Source organism: Atheta coriaria, unplaced genomic scaffold (genome assembly GCF_025399875.1).
Source record: "Atheta coriaria isolate IRGN ID8LTWV9N9 unplaced genomic scaffold, Caltech_Dcor_3.1 hic_scaffold_3_pilon, whole genome shotgun sequence".
NCBI classification, from domain to species: domain Eukaryota; kingdom Metazoa; phylum Arthropoda; class Insecta; order Coleoptera; family Staphylinidae; genus Dalotia; species Dalotia coriaria.
Window position 1 is genome coordinate 8,245,094 of NW_027045445.1, and position 22,973 is coordinate 8,268,066.

At 38.4% G+C, this 22,973-nt stretch overlaps 2 protein-coding genes and 1 long non-coding RNA gene across 6 annotated transcripts in view; 1 reads left to right on the forward strand and 2 right to left on the reverse strand.

Moving 5' to 3' along the window:
* LOC135789472 (uncharacterized) overlaps positions 1 to 14,622 on the reverse strand; it is a 43,266-nt gene extending 28,644 nt beyond the window's left edge. The window contains exon 1 of the long non-coding RNA XR_010547578.1: positions 14,506 to 14,622. This is a non-coding gene — a long non-coding RNA (uncharacterized lncRNA). The remainder of the gene's footprint in view (positions 1 to 14,505) is intronic.
* Positions 1 to 16,940, forward strand: part of LOC135789471 (POU domain, class 6, transcription factor 1-like) — a 42,483-nt gene extending 25,543 nt beyond the window's left edge. The window contains exons 3-12 of one of the 4 annotated variants that reach the window (XM_065299310.1): positions 11,110 to 11,335; positions 11,726 to 11,902; positions 12,029 to 12,208; positions 12,308 to 12,478; positions 12,533 to 13,177; positions 14,730 to 14,910; positions 15,058 to 15,114; positions 15,374 to 15,457; positions 15,510 to 15,658; positions 15,721 to 16,940. In XM_065299310.1, the coding sequence (XP_065155382.1) occupies positions 11,110 to 11,335; positions 11,726 to 11,902; positions 12,029 to 12,208; positions 12,308 to 12,478; positions 12,533 to 13,177; positions 14,730 to 14,910; positions 15,058 to 15,114; positions 15,374 to 15,457; positions 15,510 to 15,658; positions 15,721 to 15,845 (1,995 nt within the window). In that variant the 3' untranslated portion in view covers positions 15,846 to 16,940. The remainder of the gene's footprint in view (positions 1 to 11,109; positions 11,336 to 11,725; positions 11,903 to 12,028; positions 12,209 to 12,307; positions 12,479 to 12,532; positions 13,178 to 14,729; positions 14,911 to 15,057; positions 15,115 to 15,373; positions 15,458 to 15,509; positions 15,659 to 15,720) is intronic. The other 3 variants (XM_065299312.1, XM_065299313.1, XM_065299314.1) reach the window with 3 other exon arrangements.
* A 66-nt stretch (positions 16,941 to 17,006) lies between these two features.
* Positions 17,007 to 22,793, reverse strand: LOC135789559 (UNC93-like protein). The gene is made up of 7 exons (XM_065299451.1): positions 22,378 to 22,793; positions 19,652 to 19,912; positions 19,235 to 19,521; positions 18,563 to 18,821; positions 18,342 to 18,501; positions 17,576 to 17,843; positions 17,007 to 17,517 (listed from the first exon to the last, which is right to left on the reverse strand). The coding sequence occupies exons 1-7, from the start codon at positions 22,599 to 22,601 to the stop codon at positions 17,219 to 17,221; spliced, it is 1,758 nt and encodes a 585-aa protein (XP_065155523.1). The 5' UTR covers positions 22,602 to 22,793; the 3' UTR covers positions 17,007 to 17,218.
* Positions 22,794 to 22,973: the final 180 nt, after the last annotated feature.

Sequence of the window (22,973 nt, forward strand, 5' to 3'; positions counted from 1 at the left end):
GCAACTGAACCATGCCGCCACTGGAGGCGGCGAGTTGGCCGGCGGCATGCGCGAGTGTGTATTACCGGAAAATGTGCGCTTAGCACCTCTTGAAAATAATACCTACGAGGATTTGCAACTTATTTTCTATTTTATCTACACTCAACTCTTAAATTATTTCGCCGCCCCCAGCACGTGCATTTTTTTGACCGCAACAATTAATTTCGAAAATAAAAGATTTTTTAAGTACGCCACACGCGTAAATCATCACAACGTGCAGAGGAAAAAAAATCGTCGAGTGTGTGCACGCCGGCAGTTTTCGGGGAGCGGCGGCGGTCAGAGAGAGGCGGCGGGATTTGCACGACGATAAAAAAGCGCGCCGTCGAAAAGTTGAAGCTCTCTTGATGCCAATTATACCTCTCTCGGACGCTCGCGCCGCGTGCGGAAAGCGATGCGGAACGCCGCCTCCGACCGCCGCCTCCGCTCGCGTGCGCGCTCACTCGCTTTTTATTATTTTAAATGTCCCGTAAAAATATAATGTAGTGCGGTTCGCATTTTTTAACTCCGGCGTGCGCTAAATTTACGTGAAAAATTCAATTTCATCCCTTCACCGCCGCCAACCGCCTCCAACACTTGATTCTCAATCGAATTTATCTTTATAGGTCCATATCATAAATCAATTTAAAGAATAAATTATATAAATTAAATTTTATTAAATTTTTAGAGGTTGATTTTTTGCCGCCCCCAAAAGATAACAATATTACGTTGTATTGACCCAAGTTGCATGTGATGTGCATGGTGTGGTCGTTGATGCGCGGAAAAGTTTAACCATGTTATGCTGCAGTCGCGGAACAGGCGGAGGCGCATTGGTGGCGGCTGCGGAGGCGGCGGCACAGACCAGTACGGTAATAAATTGAATAATTAAACACGACTTTCAATTTGATTTGCATATTTTCACGCGCGAGACTCGTTAGTCATTACTCATTAGTCGATTCCTGGTAAGTCACCCAGCCGCCCCCAATTTCAACCCTTAACTTTTTTTTCAAAAATATACAAAATTCACAAAAGTACAAAAATTTTAATTAATTTATAAATTCACATTATCTACCTAAACTTATAATTTCTTATAGTAAAATGCTTATATAACAATAATATACAGTGTGTTCAGTTATGAATTAATATTTCTCTGTTTTTTCGTTTTCTGCATGAATGTTTGATTGTCTCCATGCAATTTCGTCCCCATGTCGCGTCCAGTGTCCAGAATAAACGTAGTGGGGGCAGTTAAAAATTCGGCAATGGGCGGGGGGTGGCAGAAAAAACGTCCGACAAAAAAAAATTGCGCGCACCGGGGCGCTAACTAACATCCGTGTGTGCATGGCACACATGGGATGCACTTCTCCCCACTTTTCTCGCCCGGCTGGAGGCGGCGGCGGCGGCGGCGGAAAAAAAGCGCCGACCGAACGCGAAAAAACAAATGATTGGTGGATTGGTTTTTAGTCAGCCATGTTTAGGCGCGCGTACGCGGACGGGGTCAATACTGCACTTTTGTAATTCCGTTTTTAAACGAACGCCCGCCCCGCGCCGCCGCCTCCCGCACACCCCATCCGCCGATATTGCGTATTTAAAAATGCGAATGCGAGTGTGCGCTCGATCGCATTATACGTTTTTTTTTTCGGCGCGTCCGCGTCCATCATCATCGTTTTTATTTTGTCGTCATTTCGGTGGAATGGGGCGGCAAGGGGGGCGGACGCGAGATGGGTGGTCAGTCGGTGTGAGGGTGCACTCGACGCGAAATGCAATCATTAAAAAAACGCGCTGCACACAATAATTTTTTACGTTTTTATCTCCGATGCGTTTATATACAGTGTGTTCATCGCATATACTATCATAAAAATTAGAATTTTTATTTATAAAAAAAAATCTAAACGCATGGTATATAGGCGATAAATGAAAAAAATTTGCAGCCTAGTTTTATCTATCGTCGAGCGAGCGCGTTTTCAATTATAATAATAATAGCAAAAAATAATTAAATTTAGAGATATTTTTCCGGCGATAAAACTCAACGCGGCGTGGTGAGGTGGTGGCAGTGGGTGTTAGCGCTGGCATTTTTACGTGCGGACCCACCGCCCCCCAACCCTTGGTTTGAAAAAAACGCATAGGCACATTGGTGCAAATTCTGTTAATGAAAAAAAAAAAACGAATTTATAGACGAATGCAAATTGCCATGCACGTACGGGGTGGTGGTGGGGGGTGTAATGACTATGGCGGTGAATGCAAAATGTTCCATTGTCTGCGATATTTTTTATAAAAATATCAAAATTTACTCTAAAAATTACAGAAATCTGTAAATTTTCCAAAAATATCCGCTCATAAAATTGTATGTAAATTAAATTGTGTCAAATCCTTAATTTACGTACATTTCGTGTACTTCTGTCATTCGCGCCCGCTTTTGTGCGCCGCCGCCTCCCAAGGCTGGCGCTCGCTGTTAAGTTATTTCAACATAACGTCTTTTAGTGTTCGTTAATTAACAGCATTCATTTTGATATAAAGGTTTCTAATTACATACACACTGCGCCGGCAGGCGCTCGGGGGTGGATGGGTGGCGCGGCGAGACGGACCGCCGCGCGTCCGCTCCGAGCCCTGGGCCGACGGGGGCGGCTCGAAACTATGGCGCGCGAGCGAGTGAACGCGCGCGCGGCACCGAGTAGCAGTCGCATTAATTAATTATAATTAAGTTTTAGTTCGGAGAGTTCGGGCCTTTTCGATGGGGGTGGTGGCGAGAGGCGAGAGGGTTGCAGCCGCCCCCGGGCCGCCAAACTACGGACCATCACCTCCGAATCGAGAGTATAAATTGCGATGGAGGCAGATATTTAATGAGATGGTGTTTAATATTATTCAAAATGGCGCTTTGGGTAAATTCTAAGCTATTTACTACCAGAGGGCGCCACAAGTATCAAACATAAGGTTATTTTTTATAGAGAAAATCCTTGTAAGCACATTTTCTGTGTTTTTCTGTGCGCGTAGTTTGACTAAAAAATCGAGCCATTAAAATTGCGCAAAACAGGACTTAGTCCGGCGACAAGCGATGCATTTTCGACGGCATGACGGTCGAGGGGTTTCCAGCAAAGGCGCAGGACACTGGTTGCGGGAGAGCGCGCGTACGTGACGTGCATCCCAATGTAGTGAAAGACTCGCAGGACGGGAACATGTCGAGCGAAATGGGGAATATTATGCAGATCGTTGCTAAACTTTAACTTTGTTATACACGCGAAATCCACCCGCACACATTGCAAATGCACAAGTGCACAAATGTACATTCAGGACTTTATTCCTTCTTAAATAAAAAACATATTTTTATTTAAAAAAATATTTTAAACTTTTAGTTTTAATCCTTATTAATAGTTGTTTTTAAATAAAATTTTAAAGAAAAGTTTATTTGTTCAAGAAGAGTGTTTCAACACGTTTTGAAACTTAATTTATTTATATTTAAATTTAAATATACAGTGTGTCCGAGTTGTTTTTTAGGTTAAAGCATGTTTGGAATAAATGTGCACTTGTGCACAAATGTACATTCAGACTTCATCCGAAAGGACTGAATTCCTTCTTAAATAAAATTTTTTTTTTAAATAAAAATATTTTAAACTTTTAGTTTTAATCCGTATTAATAGTTGTTTTTAAATAAAATTTTAAAGAAAAGTTAAGAGTGTTTCAACACGTTTTGCAACTTAATTTATTTAAATTTAAATTAAAATATACAGTGTGTTCAAATGAGTTTTAGGTTAAAGTATGTTAGGAATAAATGCATGCTGTGTTTCATGTGCAGAATATATCCTATCGCATCCTGTCGGCGTTCCTGTCAGGATAGCGCCCGAACGCGGAAAGTGTTCGAACGTCCGCGCGCGCTTCGGTTCGGGTCGAGTGCTTATTAAACTTAAAAACAAAGGATTTTTAATTAAACCGCCGCCGACGAGATGTGTTTCACACATCGATTGCTTCAATCCCCGCCGACGATTTTATACAAATTTCTCTCGTTTTTCGAATAACAAATAGTTGGATAGCTCTTACTTACATATATATTATGCAACCAACTATACACTCTTCTACATATGTAGTAGTTAATGAGTTATTGGCAACATTAAAAATTTAAATTAAATTTTTTGATTGTCTCGATGCTCACAATCACATATTTATTTTTTCCACCCTTAAAATTTTCATCCCCTAATGTGGGCATCTCTCGAATTTTAATCGCACCACCCTCCCCCACTAAAACATTTATCTCGCACGTGTTTTGTTTTGCAGTCGTTCGTTTAATTTTTTTTTTGTTTAATGTTTTGCGCCCCCGTTATTCAACCCCTGTAGGTTTGTGTAGCACGCACGTCACCACACGCTCGATTCGTTTCGCGTTTTCTCAGTGCCAGTGCTCGATTTTTATCTTTTTGTTTATTTGCTCGCAGCGTCGAATTTTATTTATTTAACTCAGGTAAGGGGTTGCGATCGACTACCACCCCTCCTATCATATGGAGAATATGAAGCCAAATATACGCTTTTAGTGCATGTTTTTGATAGGTCCGTAATTAATATTTACGTTGCGATGCGGGGGATGACCGCCACCCACCGTGCCGGACAAGTGCACCCTCCACCGATTTCGTATGTGGTGTGTTTTTTTCCTCTCTTCGGAAATTCATGCGCCTTGTGATGAGTATTTTTTCACATTTCACACAAGTCGCATCGTAATTTTCGTTTAAGGGTTGTTGCGCGTGGAGGGTTGGCAATCGGGCAGAAACAAAGTGTAGAATCAAAGAAAACAAATCAGGGTACATACACACTCATCGCGAAATAAAAAAAAAATATCTGCAAACGACGAAATAATCAAAACAAGATTGGTTTCGTCCACGCGTGGTGTATGTATATTTGGTTGCCTACTCGGAAGATGAAAACAAATATGGCGTTCAAAAGCGTCAAAGCGAAACAAATCATCAGTATATACCAAAGTAAAAATCGTTTAATTTTTCGTCCTTTTGTCGCTGACGTCGTCAAGTTTTTGATTTGAAGTCAACGTAAACATTTTTCTACATGATTGTTTTCTTTTAATTAAACCCTCCCTACATATCCACACATTGACTCAATAAAATTATTAAATAATATCTGTTAGGCAACCAAACATACAACATAATTATAGTAAATGTATATTGGGTTGCCTACTTTAGCGCTACCATAACTAGTTTGCAGCAGTGTGGAGAGTGCTCATCACTTGTAGTAATTTCAAATTTCACTTTATCTCAGAGACTGCGGCGGGGGCGGTGGTGGTGGCGGCGGAGACGGCGGCACATGCACACGTGAACGCATTAGTAAACGTCGGCGCGTCGTGGATTTAACAAATGTTAGCCGAGGCCGAGTCGGGGGACGGCGTCGGAGTGTGTGTTCTGTTCTATAATTGAATTGGCCAGAATGTTTAATATGAGCCGCCGCTTGCATAATGCGAAAGGGGTTGCTAATGTTTATTCATCAGCCTAGCCTGCTTGCCAGCCCCCCGCCATACCACGACCTGGGCGCTGAGATATAGAGGATGAATGCCAAGAAACTGAATTTCATTTTATTTCATTCCAACAAACTAAAATTTTATAATTTTATAATTTACAGTAGTTCATAATGTAGGCAACCAATTGTACATTTTCCTATAGCATAGGAAAAAGAAGTTGCCATATTTTATATTTTTTCGAATGGATAGTTTTGTTGTTTTGTTGTTTATGATGGTTTTAATTATTTAAAGTGTTACAAATTGTTAACTACCACCTGCATCCCTATCCCCTGCAACTGGGAGCTTGTTTTTTAGCGAAATGTGAATTGTGCGCGTGTAATAAATGCGAGCAAACGCGCGTCGGCGTGAGTTACGAGTCGTCTCAGTGCGCATTATTTCGCCGCTGACCGCCACAAGTGCAAGGGGATGAAAAGCACAAAAGTGAGCTCGTTAGCACTCAAAACAAACAACGCAAACAACACCGAAAAATAAGCGTTGAAATTATTCTGATATCACCAATAGTTTAAAAATTATAGCGATTTAAAGTTTTTACTATAGGCAACTTGTTATACATGACATGTTTATGGCTTGTATGTTGGGTTGCCTACATTAGTATTTTTTACTCCGATGAGTATGTGGGTCGCGCATAATTTGCGCTGTTCTGTTGCGTTTTTGACGAAGGCACGAAGGAAAACCATCGTCAACACAAACAACGGGGCGCAATGTGCATCGTCGTGCATAATATGCATAATGTTTTAAGTAGCGACACAAAAGATAGCCGAAAGATAGCGAAACGAGTCGCGCCCGTTAAGTATGAATACATTACGTGAACATTACGAAAATGCACTTGCAAACCCACCCCCTTACACAACCCCTCATGCCACGGCTTGCTAATAATTCAAAATAATTTAACAAAACGGCGAAACAAAGCGATTTGCATTCATTAGCGACCTCGTCGTGCATAATTCCCCAACGTCAAAAGCAAGTTGCATGTACAATTTGGTTTATTATAGGCAACCAAGTATACAATACCTAATAATAGCTATACGAAATAAAAAGCAATGAATTTACGTGTTTGGTGTGTTTGTTTGGTTGCATAACCATAACAAAACTGTGTTTTATAATTACACTCGCGAATATGTCCTCGTGTCTTTGCTCATTACTCGCCGCTGCCGCCGATATCGAACCGTTAGCGGCGGCCCGTCCATTCGCACCCCTTTCACCCCTTCACCCCCGCCCCTTGAACATCTCGGGAGCGCTGCAGCGTGCCCGCTCGATTCCTACTAATTCAAATATATATCTGGGAATATACAATGCATGTGTGTACGCTACCCTCGGTTTGCAACCGCCGCCCCTTTCCCTACTCGTGTGTGTGTTTGTGTGTGTGTGTGGACGAAAGGGTTGAAACTCGGCGCGAGGTGTCCGTGCATACATTCGCTTCAATGTCTGCGTTTATAACTCAGTTGGTGTGTGTGTGTGTGTGTGCAAAGTTGGTCAGAAGCGAGACGACGGCAGAGGGGGCGGTCGGTCGTCGGGTGTGGGGCACATTAATATTGCGAAATGAAGCTCATTTGCATTTAAATAAGGTAGTCGAGAGGGACGAGCGTTTCGGTCGGTCGGTCGGACGGGCACGGTCCGGTTGAACGGGGGCAGGAGGCGGCGGAGGCGGCGAACGGCGCGCGGGGCCACTAATTACACTAACTACACAAAGAGCTCTCGCCTGGCCGCTGGTCGCACCGACGGAGCGCGCGCGCCCTCCGCTGTATACCCTCGGCTGCCTGCCACCCCCGCCGCCGCCGCCGCACTACCACCCCCCAGGACGGCGGCGGCACCAACCTCTCTCGCGATATCTACGTAAGCAACAAAGCCTTATTATGCTTCGGCTGGCCATCGCTAGAACAACAACCCGGAGATACCCACCGCTCAGATTATATACAGGGTGTACACAAAATTTTCATCCCCACAACATAAAACTTCTTAAAAACAAAAAATTTAATTTTGTAAAATTCAAATAAAATAAACTTTAAAAGTTAATTTATTTTTTTGACGTAAATTATCTCCGGACACACTGTATGTAAACACACTAGCAGTTAGCTATTAGTTCGATAGTAAAGCGTCCGTTAGCTCACTCCTCGAAGAGATGAGGTGAGGCGTCGGGGTGAAATTACGGCCGGCGGCCGGCTGTGGGGTGAAGAAAGCAGAGGTGGGGGGGCGGGTGGAAGCGGCGCGAATTATCATTATGTGCGCTCGGCTCGCAGGAATAGATTATACATTCTAATTCCACTTGCATACGAAATGTATGTACACTTGCGAATGCGATTTCGAACGCCTGCCCCGGCCTCGGACCTTAAACCAGCCGCCGCCCCCCACTACCACCACCACCACCTACGACGCAGCTAGTAGCCGCAGGGTTAAGTTATCGTGTAACAGCACCACTACGCGATAATTTTCATCCTGTACGCGCGCACAATGAGCATTAATCAGAATAATTGTTGGGTTATTATTTAAAATATTATTAAACCGGCCCTGGTTTTTTTCTCATGTATTTTTTTTCACTGGGATGGGAAAGGAGAGGTAATTTGGTAAGTTGTTTAAGAAGGGTTTAAAAAGGCAATTTCCGCGTGTAAGCAGTCAATTATCGAGGAGTCGAGGGCGAGACGCGCTTATCGATGTGTCGCCCTCGAGGCATCGAAGACAAATTTGCGCGACAGGATAATTACATTCGGAATATTTTATGACTTTACTTATACTACAAGAGGTAAAAAAATTAAAATTTTAATTTTTCGCCCACCAAGCAAAAATATAACATCGCAAAATATAATTTTTCAGTGATATTATAAATGCGAATGTGTTTTTGTATGTTTGTGTCGCTTTAACGGAAAAACTATTCGAGCAATTTTGTTAAAATTTGGTGTAGAGATATATAAGATAATGGAAAATAATATAGACTGCTTTTTATCGCAAAAATTTAACTGGAAGGGTGTTAAATAAGGGATGAAAGTTGAAATTAACGTAAAATCGTAGTTATAGCTATATAATTCAAATCTAGATGGCGTTAAAGTCTCTTATTTTTAATTAAAATTCTGAATTTTTTGTCCTCTTTGTAATATTTTCTATGAACACACTGTATTTCTTTATAATTTCATATAATTTCCAATATTATTTTTGTTAATTACTTTAAATTTGAACACTTTGTACACGTATGATTTTGCTGATGTATTATTACATTTTTTTGCTGAATGTGTGTGTCGTACAAGTAATAAATAACGCGATTTAATGCATAAAATTAGCGCGCGCCTCGAGCGTCGCGCCGCTACTCGTGTTTTTACAGCGCTAATTAGCAATTTATTAACGCAAACAACGCGCGGCGATCGGCGACCGTCGAAGACACCGCCGTTAAATTCGCAATTGCACCCGAGGTTGGTCTTTCGATTAACGAAATATCGCGCGCCACTGCACGAGATAAACAGAGAGCGCGCCAACAGTTTTGAAATTTTTAAATTAAACAACGTGCGCGATCAACTCGATAATGGGATAATCGCGTATGGAATAACGAGTTGCAAATGCATATACATATATCGTATGTATAGTTTATGCAAGGAAGATAATGATTACGCGGTATAAATTATGAAGGAAATTAAAAATGGCGACGGTACATGAAGAAAGCAGTTGAATAAGAGTTTCTCATGATAAATCTTAAGGGGTAATATTAGGTTTTTAAATATTTATTTAAATCTCACTAAAAGCAAAAATTCACCCCGTGACTAAAACCCGTGACTAAAGTACTTTAGTCACGACCGTGTATAAAGTACCACTTTTTGTGCCTCAAAACCGTAGAAAAAGTGGAGCTTTAAAGTTGAAACTAGAAAAAAAAAATTTCTTTCATAATTTTGATAATTAATGCGAAATTTTTCTAATTTTTAATTTTTAACTAAAATTTTTATACCTCCTTCATAATTATACACTTAAAATGATTTACACGTCGTTATATGTGGAATTCTCAAACAATTTGTGAGTAATTCATAGCGATAACTTCTCTTTTATTAATTAGTAATATGCCGCCTTAAGTATTCATTACATTACACGAACGTATTGCTGTTTCGCGCAATCCCTTTTTACTTTTTGTACCCACGGCTTTCCTTTTTCATTCCGCCTCCTTTTTTGCCGGTGCCCTCCGCGCACCGAAGTAAGTTTATTATGTAAATCGAAATGAAGCGGTCACGAACATGTGTTATTAACCATCATTAATCATAAATTAATTAAAAATTATTAGCTCGCTCTCCGCGAAGTAGATTAACGCATGTGCAGCGACGACCACGACGACGGACGGCGACGACGACGCCGCCGCGGACGTTTTGCAACAAAACGTTAATTACACCGCGCGGAACGAGTGCGCAGCTCTTTATCTAGCAGTTACATAAATTATGCGCGCGCCCGGCTCACGGACTCGCGGCCGAACGAAAATTACCGCCGGGAGGCGGCCGGCGGCGGCGCGCATGTAATTAATTATTGACACAATGACGTGCGCACGACGATGACGATGAGCAGCGAGCGTGTAATCGCATGCAAACTTCATTAGATCTATTAATTTTTTAAAGCAAATCTTTTGCTTTGGACACATTGTATATTCTTTAGGTATCATTATGCAGATATAGAGAGTGTGGACTTCAAAATGGAAAAATTAGATCTATTTTTGGACACACTGTATAAAATTGTGTAAAAATGAAGCAAAATCATTGTTTTTCTTAATTATTAGAAGATTATTAGGGTTATAATTAGATATTTTTGTTTAAGTAGCTTTATTAATAAATTTGACACCTTTCTCACTAAAATTTGATTCAAAATAGCTGCAAAAATGACCTACACAACAATTTTTCCTGTTTTAAAGATTTTTAAATTTTTTTTATATAAAATAACCAATGACTTAATTTTATTTAAGACTAGCTTTAACCCGCGGCTCCGCTCGCGAATATCTAAAATAATGAAGTTGCTTCCGTACGCGTCTGTAGTCACTGAAGAAGTAACAATGAAGTAGAATGGCGGGAAGTTTAAAATGGCTGAAAGTATAGTCTATGGAAGTATAGTGTACAGTCTCCATAGTGTAGTCAATTGGATTTGATGTTGACGTAGCTGTCGGTAATACAGTGTGATAATACAGTGTGATGGTACTATAGTACTTAGGTTTGAGCTTCATTGCTGGAATGCTAGGTGGCGTTAAAGTAGTCAAATAGCCAGATGCAGAGGTATTATTGGCTAAACAATTTCTTTATTTTATTTAAAAAATATTTTTTTTTTATTAAATAAAAAGTAGCCTATAACCTTTCGGCGACCACTAAGAATATGTGTACAAATTTTCATGATGATCGGTTAAGTAGTTTTTGCGTGAAAGTGTAACAAACATCAGGACTTTCGCATTTATAATATTAGTAGGGATTATTCATCAGTATTCCAATATTTCTTTAAGTCCCTTTCGTTTTCACTTTCCTATTAATTTCTATTACCCATAAAATTTCCTTATGAGTTATCCTGGTGATTCATATATTTTCAAATTTTGAATGATTCACATCTGACTTTTGCTGGTAATTATAATGAATCGATTCTTGTGTTTGCAGGAAAGTGATCGTGAGAGTAGTTGCGGGTCGCCGGAACCGGCGACGACGATGGGCGTCGATGCAGGGATAGACTTACACACGCACCACGCGCAGGACCTGCAGACGGCCACGTCAATGACGACGTCGTCCACGGTGCACAAGCTGCTCAACGCCGCCGGCGGCGGTTGCGGTCGCCCCGACGACGTGGATATCAAACCTGCCGCCGCTGCTCATCTCAACGGGGCGAGTGAGTAACGTACAATGTGTTCACATTCATATTTATATAGAACTAGTCGCGTAGTTTTTAGTTTTTTTATGAGAAATTCAAATATAACACATTTGCGCTATCAAGGATTCAATTATTTAGCTATAATTCTTATTAAACCTCTATATTAACTTTGATCCCATATTTAAGACCCTTTCAATAATAATTTTTGATATGTTAATAGTTATTCTGCTATTGGGGTCAAAAACGAATTCAAAAAGTCATAGATCATCAAAATCTGTCCAGCCGTTCTTGAGTTATTAACGTCGTAACTAACATGATTTTAAAAATTTACTAAAAACTTACTGTAGACACTACTATTTTTCTTAGAATACACGATTTGGTTTAAATATATCTTTATTTCATTTTCAGTGGCTGGTTTAGGTCTTCTACAAAACTTGCAAAGTCTAGCATCGCTACAAAGTCTCCCACAGGTGGCGTCACTAGCCGCTGGTCTACAGAGTATGGCAAATTCAGCGGCAGCCGCCGCCGCCGCAACTCAACAACTCCACGCGCCTTTAAATTTAAGCGTCGGAGCTTCCTCAAACGGTAAAACATTTTTTTAAACCTCAAATAAGCAATATAAGATTATTATCTTGACTTAAATATTATCCTACAGCCGGAGGCGGCAAAATTTATTTAAAATGCTAAACTTTGAAGTGTTTGCTTTCGCAGTAGCGCAAAGGAATGCGGAAAACAACGCAGCGGCCGCGCTGCAGTCACAGCTCCAAACCTCGCTGGCGGCGGCCGCAACCGCCCCACAACAACCTGCACCCATGCCGCAATTCATACTGGCCTCCGGTCAGCTGGTGCAAGGCATTCAAGGTGCACAATTACTTATACCCACTTCACAGGGTAAGTTTAACACGATTATCTTATTAATCTTATTATTAAGTAATATACAGTGTGTCCATTGTATAAAAATATAATTAATTGATATATTTTTCAAATTAGGTCTTGCAACGCAGACAATCTTAACAATTCCAGTCAACCACGTGAATAGCACCGATCAAATGGTGAATCTAGCGTTGAACAACGGGCAAGTCGTGCAGACATCTTTGGCTAACCTTCAGGCGATGGCCCAAGGTCAAAATAATATGCCCGCGGCAAATAGTATACCAACATGTAAGTTTTTCTTTTAAAATTAAAAATAAAATTTAATTTTTGTTTTAAATTTAGTACCAACACCAACACCGACAACAAATGGTAACCACGTTCCATCAAACATGTCACCATTGTTTAACTCGACGAATCTATCACATTTATTATCAAATGGAACAACAACAGCCGCCCAACAACTCCTTCAAACTCTCCCTCAATTATTATCCAATGCGCATGCGGCTGCCGCTGCAGCAAACAACCTTTCACTTCCTACTTTACCGCTAACACCACCCGGACCTGCTCCTGGTCTACTAACACACGCCTCCCCACCACTTTCAACGTCACACCGTCGTGAAGCGCCCCCTACACACCGAGAAATCTCCCGAGAGTTGACAATTGCCAATCATTACCCCGAGAGTAAGCTACATCAGTCGACATCGCTCAGTCGCAACTCTTCACCGCCGAATCACATGTCCAGCACGTTAAACCGTCTGAGTGCTAGTAATGGCGAGCTTACGATAACCACCACATCGTTACCACCATCAGTGGCGCCCTCTGCCACTGCGACTTCAGCAACATCCACAGTGACAGCATCGCAAGTGGCGCCGCTTTCCAACGCGACGAATGCTAGTCACACTAGTCATACTAGTCAGAAACGCTCGCCATCTTTATCGCCGCGATGCGATGACAGCTCCACGGCGGATTTACTCATCGACTCACCCAGTAAGTATAAGTATAAGAGTAAACATGGCGGATGTTTGTCTTTGTTTGGGTGTTTGTGTGTGTTGGAAATCGAATGTAATTTCATCGTTGCAATGAAATTAAAGTCGCAAGCGTAGAGTAATAATAAAAGCGTAATGATTATCGTCATCATCATTAGACTTAATTAATCCGACTGCAGATGATATAATGATTAATTACCGAACGTACGGGACGGCGATTCGAAGCGAAATAACCCATTGGTACCCACACACAACAATAACAAACAAATAAATATACATACAGAGTGTTTGAAGAACTTTTAAAATTTTATTTTAAAATTTTTACAGATTTCTGTAATTTTTAGACGTGTTTTTTAGGGGAATATTGAGTTTAGTGCTCGGTGTTTATAAAACACATGTGTATAATGATGCAGACTGTGTATGTGCATGGCGTCCGTACAAATTACAATTTAATTATTATTAATGCCCCCGCTTTTATGTAATTTAATTAATTGACAATTAAGGAAATTACGCAGACGTCGTTTTTATTGCCGCCGCCGCTACCGCCGCTTGACTCTCCGGCGCGCACATCGCCGACGTTAATAGCGAACGATAAGTAATGATATGTCATGTGAATCGTAATTGTCCGATAGGGTTTATTGTCTCTTATTGTCTCGCTCCGCGGGCTAATTATATCGATTTCGACACAACACGAAGCGCTAGAAAGTGTGCGACCGGTTCGTGCGCGACTTTTTTCCGGCCCCGGGCGCTAATCACCGAATGATAATTACTCAAGTAAACATGCAGTTAAAAGTTGAACTTTTCGGTGTAGGTACGAGTATATAATTTGTTTCATTTACGACCGGGCCGTAACGTTTGTACTAGTATAGGCAACACACATTACCTCAAATTAGAGTAACGGTTTATTAAAAACAGGATACATTTTTCATTAATTATTCAACAATGCAATCAACTAGAGCTGTGATTCTTTCAATAATATATTATTTATTAAGTTCCACGTCGAAATGAGCAAATTTTATGTTGATGACTGTTTTATTTTAATAATTATAAACCAAATTGTAATTATTTTGAAAATATTTTGAACTGTTTCTGCATTTTATGTTAATTACTCGGTGTTTTATTGTGACCAATACGTTAAAACACGAGGAAATCTCTAAACTCGAGTTAATACATCCCAAACTTGTGCAGCAGATACTCAAATCACGCGTAAACAAACTTTTTGTTAAAGGTTAACCAAGAATTTTTAGTTTTTACAACTTTTGCAACATAATTTACCAAAATCATCAAAATACATGTATATTTATTAAAATAATGATGAAAGAGACTTACTTTTACTCGAAATAAGTTCTTCCACGGCACAATTCACCCAAAAACCATTAAAGTCTTTCACTTTTAACCCGCACTGCAAAAATGTAAAAAACGTGACGCTTTATCTCAACATTCCCGCTTGTTTTGTTGCGTCGGTAATATCGCACGCACACCAAAGATGCGCAAACAAGCGTGACAAGTTGCAAACACGTGTACCAACCTAATAATTCAAATTTAAATTTTAGACCAACCTACAATAAACCAAACAAGCAGTAACGTGGTGGATGGAATCAATCTGGACGAGATAAAAGACTTCGCCAAGGCGTTTAAACTGCGCCGATTATCACTGGGTTTAACGCAGACGCAAGTCGGGCAGGCGTTGAGCGTCACCGAAGGGCCCGCTTACAGTCAAAGCGCAATTTGCAGGTGGGTAGTGCACACACGTCTCAAAAGTTTATATAATACGCATAAAAGGGCGCTTACAACTTACAAGCCTTACAATCTCTAACGAGTTATTTTTCCTGCTTCTCATGCGGTTCAAACTAAATAGTAAACTGCTTGGTTTGTTCCCAGTGCCCTGGCCTCTCAGATGTTTGCCGCCGCGCAGCTTTCCTCCCAACAGCAGGCAATGTATGTAGCTATGTTAAGTCATTTTTATTTTTAATTGAGAAAAACCGATGAAGAATCAAACCGGTCGCCATTTTGTTTCGTACATGGCGGCGCTGGCGCGCCAGGGCACTGGCAATTGTTTTAAGCAGTGATATTTCTTAAGCGAACTTAATCATTCTTCATTGTCAGTGTCCTGGTGTCCGCTAAAAGAGTCAAAACTGCGTTATTTGATTTTTATTAATTAATAATTGTTTACTCATTTGTTATTTTGTTTCAACAGGTTTGAGAAACTGGATATCACACCGAAAAGTGCGCAGAAAATTAAACCGGTGCTGGAACGATGGATGAAAGAAGCTGAAGATAGGTTAGTACACAAACATAACCCAACTTGTCTTAACTTATATCAAATGGCGTAGCATTTATTCCAGATACAAAAGCGGTCAGAACCATCTAACGGATTTTATTGGTATCGAACCGTCGAAGAAACGTAAACGTCGGACGTCTTTTACTCCACAGGCGCTTGAATTGCTAAATGCACATTTTGAAAGAAACACACATCCATCTGGTTAGTATAAAATACATCAATATAAATAAATATATACATAATATTAATCTTGATGTTTTTAGGTACTGAAATTACTGGATTAGCGCATCAGTTAGGTTATGAGCGTGAAGTGATCCGAATATGGTTCTGCAATAAGCGGCAGGCACTGAAAAACACCGTACGCATGATGTCCAAAGGCATGGTTTAGTTGTAAGACTGAGAATGCTGGCAACCAAGTATACGTAAACGATTTGTACATTACTACAGTGTGGTTAACTGCATTGTGCGTAATTAAACTCTAGACATAGCTAGTTTTCATAACTAAAGTATACCATTATTAGGCAACCAATGTTACAGACAAATTACAGGCATCTGTAATTTCCGACAAATGAAAATTATTTTTGTGTTTAACAATCGAACAAAAAAAGAAATTGACTCTTTGGCCTTTTTGCACTGTTAATTTTACCACGGATGACCAAGCAATCAATTGGCGCATCCGATAAGAATGTGATAACGAATTTTAAAAATTAACATTTGGCTTTAAATGAAAAATGAAAATGATAAACCAAATCGACTATTTCCAAACCTACACAAATGTACATAACAAAACTAAACTAAAACAAAACACTATCGTTAGAGAGTATTATTATAACCTAGTGGTGCCGACGATTGAGGTTATGTTTAGCTACGTAAGGATCACGTGTACAAACTTGTATATTATTTATTAGGTTCTAAGTTGTACGCGCGAACGAATGACTAATCTTAAGGTAAAAGTAATATGTGTGCGTGCGTGTGTAGAATTCATTTCGTTTATTAGTCTCGTTGAGATGATGAGTCTTTGAGCGTTGAGAGAAAAGCAGTAGGAGGACAAATGATATCAAGTTGATGATGTAACTTCAACTGCTGAAAGTTTGTCCTCCGAAAGAAACCAAAGTTCCTATTAGCTCGTAAGCTATGCGTATAAATGATAAAAACTTTTGCAAGTTTAATTTGACTAATTTGGCGTTTTTGTTATCGAATAGTGTAAATATCGAAATAATTCTAGTATGAGTAAGTAACTAGTTGCCAAAACACGCAAGTATTGTCTGACAGACTGTAAACGTACGGAAGATGCGTCAAATGATTTTTGAGAATGAAATTACTCGAAGATTTAACTTTAAACTGAGAATGCGGTAAAAAAAAACACGTAAATTAGGCAGTATAATGTGAATGATGACAATTGTAAATGTTCGTGATGTAGATGTATACCGAATAAATTATAATTAAGCTGATTAACTAATAAATAAATATCCAAACAGTATAACTACGTTTTTCTTGTTGGTTTCAAGTGTATACGTGTTATTTGGGTTGCCTACAACAAAATAGCAAATTTAATATTTTATTATTATATATTTATTGTATTTATTCGTATTTATTGTGTATAAATGCGCAGGCAATATTTATACACCATTTAATTATTTATGATCTTTCTCTTAAATGTAATATTTACATTGTTATTGATTAAGTTCGATAATTCATTGTAGGCAATCATCATTACATCAGACGCCATTCATTCAAGTCAAATATTTTATCTCCGCGTGTTTAATTTGCTATTTCACGTTTAGTTTTGTTCTTATTATCAGCAGATGCAGCAACCAACTGAAATTTGTTCTTTTCTGCAATTATCCGATCGTTTCTGGAGCGACTTCCTCTTTCTAAATATTCAACAATGGCGTAACCGACAAAACCAACTACTAACAAACCCAAAAGTAAGTTGATTTTAATTTTTGTACTTAAATAAGGACTGTAGGCGTATGTTATCACTGAACCAGAGGCTTCCCATAGTCTGAAGTTGCTGTAGGAAGCTTCTTCACGTCCTGGGAATAATATTCCATAAAGCGCTAAAGAAAAACAGTAAATAGTTACAAAATTTGATAAAAACGCATCAATTTTACGTACAGTTAATTTGTACAAGCCAAATGGCGTCTGCCAGACCCCAAAATCCAGCAACAATGAAGTACATTGAGGTATTTGTGGCGTCTGGTGCCCAAAATTGTAGAATAAGAATGAGTGCAATGTGAATTACAAGTGCACAAATTAATACAGGCACTCGTCCTGTGAGTTTCACTATGCTTCCAGTGCACAGAGCTGAGATTGCGTTACAAACTCCAAAACAAATCATTACATAGCCGATATTTTGGATTCCCCAGCCACAGGAAACAAAAGACTATAAAAATAGGAATATAAACAAATTAGGTTAATAAATTTGAAGCTAAAGTTATAAATAATTTGCGGTGTTATTGACATTTTAAAATTTAAACGCAGTTTTCAACTTCTGGCTACAATGTGGGTTGCCTATAGTGAAAGCATGAAATTGAAGTAAAAAAGATATTATAACGTAAATAATTGTTTAAATCATCAATATTTTGCTATAAAACGAATAAAATATATAAATTTATGATTAAAACAATTATATTTTTACAACAAACCAAAGTTATTCAAACTTTTAGTTTAAATATTGAGTTTATTGCTCTAACTATAGGCAACCAATAAAATTTCTTCAAAAGAAAATTACTACCACTAGGATATTTCACAAATTGGTAATATCCTCTTAAATATCAATTGAAAATCCTTCGTTGATTGAAACCAAGGATTAAATTAAAAGACTACCAATTCATTAACCCTCTTCCCCTGGGAAAACAATTTAAGCAGGAAAACAACTCACGGCAGTGTAATCCGCAGCGAGAAACGCCTGCTCCGCGCCGATGAACATCGTGATCGGCAGTATCAGCAGCTGATACGGATTGCCCAGCTGACGCATCGTGACCGCCAGCAGCCGCGCGCCGGATAATCCGCTTCCGCTGCCTGTTCTTTTCTTATTGTATCTGATAGATTTATAAATGCGGTTATATCCAGAAACAAAGGCTTAGGCAATGATTTACGCACCTAGATAATGAATCCACAAATATGGCGATGATCAAACACGCCACAATCATGCAGGCGAGATAAATTCCTGCAATCAGATGGATTTTCTCCATTGGTGGAGGCGCCAAATTTGGGTTTTCAGTTGGTTCGATTCGAGATGGATGAAAATTCGCTCCACAGATGTTTTCTTGTGATTTATTTTCAAAATCAGGTAAAATTGTGGTAAGTGAGGTTATTGAAGTGTTTGAAGATGGCGCTGGTGTTACATCCGTTGACAAAACTAAAATAATAATATTTTAAGGTTATGTTGAGTTTGTTTGTGTATGAAATGATATGATTTGATTTTTTTTTGCTTTTTTATAAGAAAAAAACGAAAAAAAGCAGTGAAAATATTGTCGCGGTAGATTGTTGTCTCCTGCCAAAATGCGGCCGCTTGAGATCAAGTGCGCGAGCGACCGGAAAAGCGGCTTTGCGATGCGGGATTCGCAGGTTGAAGATTTCCGCCCGCTGAGCGAAAACTGTGGCGGCGAATACACAAGAGCAAAAATATCGCGCGCATCGCACATTGATGGCATATTGGAAATTTTATGTGCAAATCGATACCCAATATACTCAATATCAACACCGATATGTTTTCACGATAGCATATGATTATTTTCTGTTGGGAAATTTACAAAAAAATATCACACTTGCCTGCGGAAGAAATTAAATTGCCCCAGACTTGGGAAAATTGATAGAACATGAAGAAGACGCCGAAGAAGCGTGTGACGATTACATCGCTTGCAACGCCTACAATTTGTGAGTAGGCGTCAGCTACAACTGTCAGGTAAGTGCACTTTGCGCACCAGAGAGGGCCTCCGCCAAGACCCACTGCTAATCCTGCTGGGATCATCGTGTAGAAACGTGGATAGAATTGGGAGATAATAAATGGCATGTAGGCTATTAATGATAGCGATGATGTCCATTTGCATCCTAAGTATCTGAAAAATAAAATATTAGAATTCATTATTTTGTGATGTTAATATAGGCAACCAACATTACCCTACACATAACCAAACCTACACTATGTCAAAATAATTTTTAGTCATAATATTTTATTTTATAACTTACTTGATGACAATCACAGGAAGAAAAATATTTGATACCAGCAAACTTCCATAAATGGCAGCCAGCGTAAACGTTCCCAGCGCCTCGTCGGCGTTAATCGAACTCTGAAGATTGGAAGCGCCCCAAAATGCAGTAAAATGCAACATAAATGCAAATCCTAACGCGAGCACATTCTTCCAAATCCGCCAGCGTTCACTCGGCGCAAATTCCGCCTCAATTTTTCCGGTTTCCGATTCATCGTGATCCGCTACACTGGGCACTAAACTGAAAGGTTTTGATTCCATTGAGAATAAAATTTAAAACACAATTTTTTATTTTTAAATTTAAATAAATCACAAAACAAAAGAATTAAACACCGCGCGTGTAGTAATGATCATCGAGAACTACTTTCGTTTTACTAGTTTATCCGATGAATGTGTTCACGATTAAGACACGCGTGGAATTGAAATAAAATACGGCAAACTTGTTTGTATCGGAATTGACGCAATGATTTGCATGTTGGTTTGTCGTTGTGTTGTAATTCCCCCATTCTCAATACTCAACATATTTCTTGATCTGTAGAGAATTGAACTCAACACAAAACATGTTCTTTTCTTTTTCTTCGTTTTCTGTTTCTGTTTGTTATGTTATTCTTGATTTTTTCTTGTAAACTTGAATTCAATTTCTTGCTTGAGTGATTCATTTATTCGCGAATGCATATACTCTTTAAATTTGTTTACTTTTACTTAAATGAGACAAATTTAATTGTGTTTTGTTTAAGTTTAATTTCTGTATTCTGTTTTACTGGTGCTCATTAAGCCAATTGAGTGAAATGTTATTTTCCATTATTTTGGGCGGTAAGAATGTGTTTTTAGACGTCTGCGGCGTTTATGTGAGATACGTGACTCGTAAAACCTCCGACGGGCGTCCGAGTTAGGTTAGGATTGCGTTACGCAGCTATTAAAGCGTAATAAATTGGGCGCTGTGCCGAAAACCGCCAGGTTTCAATCACAAAACACGAAACAAGAGCAACACGAACAAGGCGAGCAATTAGCAGCAAAAAATATTTAAGTGGTTTCATATTTTTTGTTGTGATTTTAAGATTAACTGTTTAATTATTACACGTTATATTTTTTATGCGTTCGGTTTTAAATTAAATCAATATAAAGTTTAAGAAATTTACATTAAACTAGGAATTCCGTGTTGAAATAAATAAATACATGCAACATCGAATGAATGAAATGAACGTCCTTGAGAATCAATAAAAACTGGATTGTAGATTGACAAAGTTTACTCACGTTTTTTATTAAATAAAATCTACGTGCGTGTAAATATTTATGTTGTAGTTTTATGATCTAGTAGTAATATATTCAAGAATATTAATTTTTCTGATTAAAGTTTTGCAATATAATATAATTTCTACTATATTTTTTTCTAAATATTAATTTTTATTTAATTATACTTCAACATTTATTAAAAATTGTTTGTTCTTGTATTATAATTTACTTGTTTATGAATTTTTCTAAAATTTTCGATGAAAAAACATAAAATTTGTTATTAATTTTAATTTAAAGCAAACAACAATCATTTTTTATTTATCAATAACACAACTTTTGAACTAAACTCAAAATTAATAAATAAATATACACCAAAACTATAACAAAATGATATTTAATTTCTATCAATATTCCTGTTATTGCTCGCCGTCAAAAAGTTCTTTCATTAAAAGGTGGAAAGCATCACTTCATGAGTATATCAAAAACATATTAACTTCCACACAACAAAGCGCCAAAATTCAACTCAACTGACTTTACAAGTTGAAAACTTTTCGCATCGCTGCATTATCTTCCACGTCAACTTTTCCGCGTTCCACTCGTGCTATTCCGCTTTTAATTAACACCAAATACGAGTACAGCATACAATATATATCTATTTGCCTTTTTGGCTACTTGGTTGCATAAAAAATGCATAAAATGAGCAAGTGTAATAATACGAGGTAACTATGCAGCTCACAAACTTGCAGGCGTGCTTTCTCGTGCTGGTAAATAAAGCAACTTCGAAACTTTCTAAAAACTTGCACAACTTGCGGTTTAATACGAAAGAAGTAGTTCTTTTCTCGTGTACAGATATGCACAATTTGGTATTCTGTAAGTTTCAAATTACAATTGTAGTCCGCAGGCGAAGCCGTTGAAAAGGCAAGCATTTAATGAAAAATACTTGTGTAATAAAGTTTGCAATGTACGAGTAGAGTTAGCGTACAGGAATAAAAGTATAATTTTTAAATAGTATACTCGTACTTTAACATAGGCAACCAAATAAGCTTATAAATATATAGTAAATTATAATTAAATTCAAAAAATTCCTGGTTTTCATGTCAGGTTTTTGTTTTCATGTACTAAGTTGTTATTTTCACAATTAATTTATAAGAATCGTGAGATTTTAACATGAAAAACTCGTTCTTTGTAAATAAATTGTAATGTATGACTTGTTTCATACAATTCTAATTTAAAAATAACACGTTTTTCAATTACATATTATAAAAAATTGCTTAAACTATCAAAATTTAAACCAAAAACTATAGAAATAAAAATAAAAAGCTAAAAAATTAGATAAAAACTCAAAATCTACCAATAAAAATATGAAAATCAATACCTTTTCAATTTAATTAAAAAAAATTGAAATTTAACTTTAACGTCTTGTTATTTAAACATATAACAATATATTTGTGAACATGAATTGATAACACTTACTCCGGTTTATTGTTACGATCACAATCCACGTTTTCATTAAAACCATCCGCTTTATTTACCACCGTCTTCAAATCCCAATTTCTATCCCTATTCGCACTTCTACCCACTTGCCCCTCATGACTTTCCCGAATCGATTGACTTTGATTAATTTCTTCCGCTGCACTGGATGCGGGCCGAATGCATTCGGCAAATTCGCGCACCTTAACTGAGATTAAATGCACCATTATTTTTAAATTTCACTCACACCAAATAAATCACCACCTTAAAATCTCCCTTAAAACCTTATTCAAATAAATTAAATTTTTATATTCATAATAACAATATAAAAACGCAATTCCAAGAACATCTCGAGTTCTGTTCAAATGCACACCGCACGCCGCACGCGTAAATCCAACTGCAAATCTAATCCGATCCCATCTGAGTGAATGAGTGGAATAAAATCGACATCATTATGTTTAATGTGACACGTCTACTCTGCGCTGGATACTCTCGTGGGGTTAAATAAAGTAAACATTCAATAGCACTCAGCCACTTACGAATACTTACACGCCGCGCACAGATTCACGCAGCGAAGTATTTTGTAACTCAATAAAACT

What these genes read in the sequence shown, in the direction of transcription:
- LOC135789559 (XM_065299451.1), bottom strand. Translation starts at nt 22,601, where the DNA reads ATGGTGCATTTAATCTCAGTTAAGGTGCGCGAATTTGCCGAATGCATT. An exon ending in CAATTTAATTTCTTCCGCAG is followed by an intron (nt 18,822 to 19,234) that starts GCAAGTGTGATA and finishes TTATTATTTTAG; the next exon opens with TTTTGTCAACGGATGTAACA. An exon ending in TCGCTGCGGATTACACTGCC is followed by an intron (nt 17,844 to 18,341) that starts GTGAGTTGTTTT and finishes CTATTTTTATAG; the next exon opens with TCTTTTGTTTCCTGTGGCTG.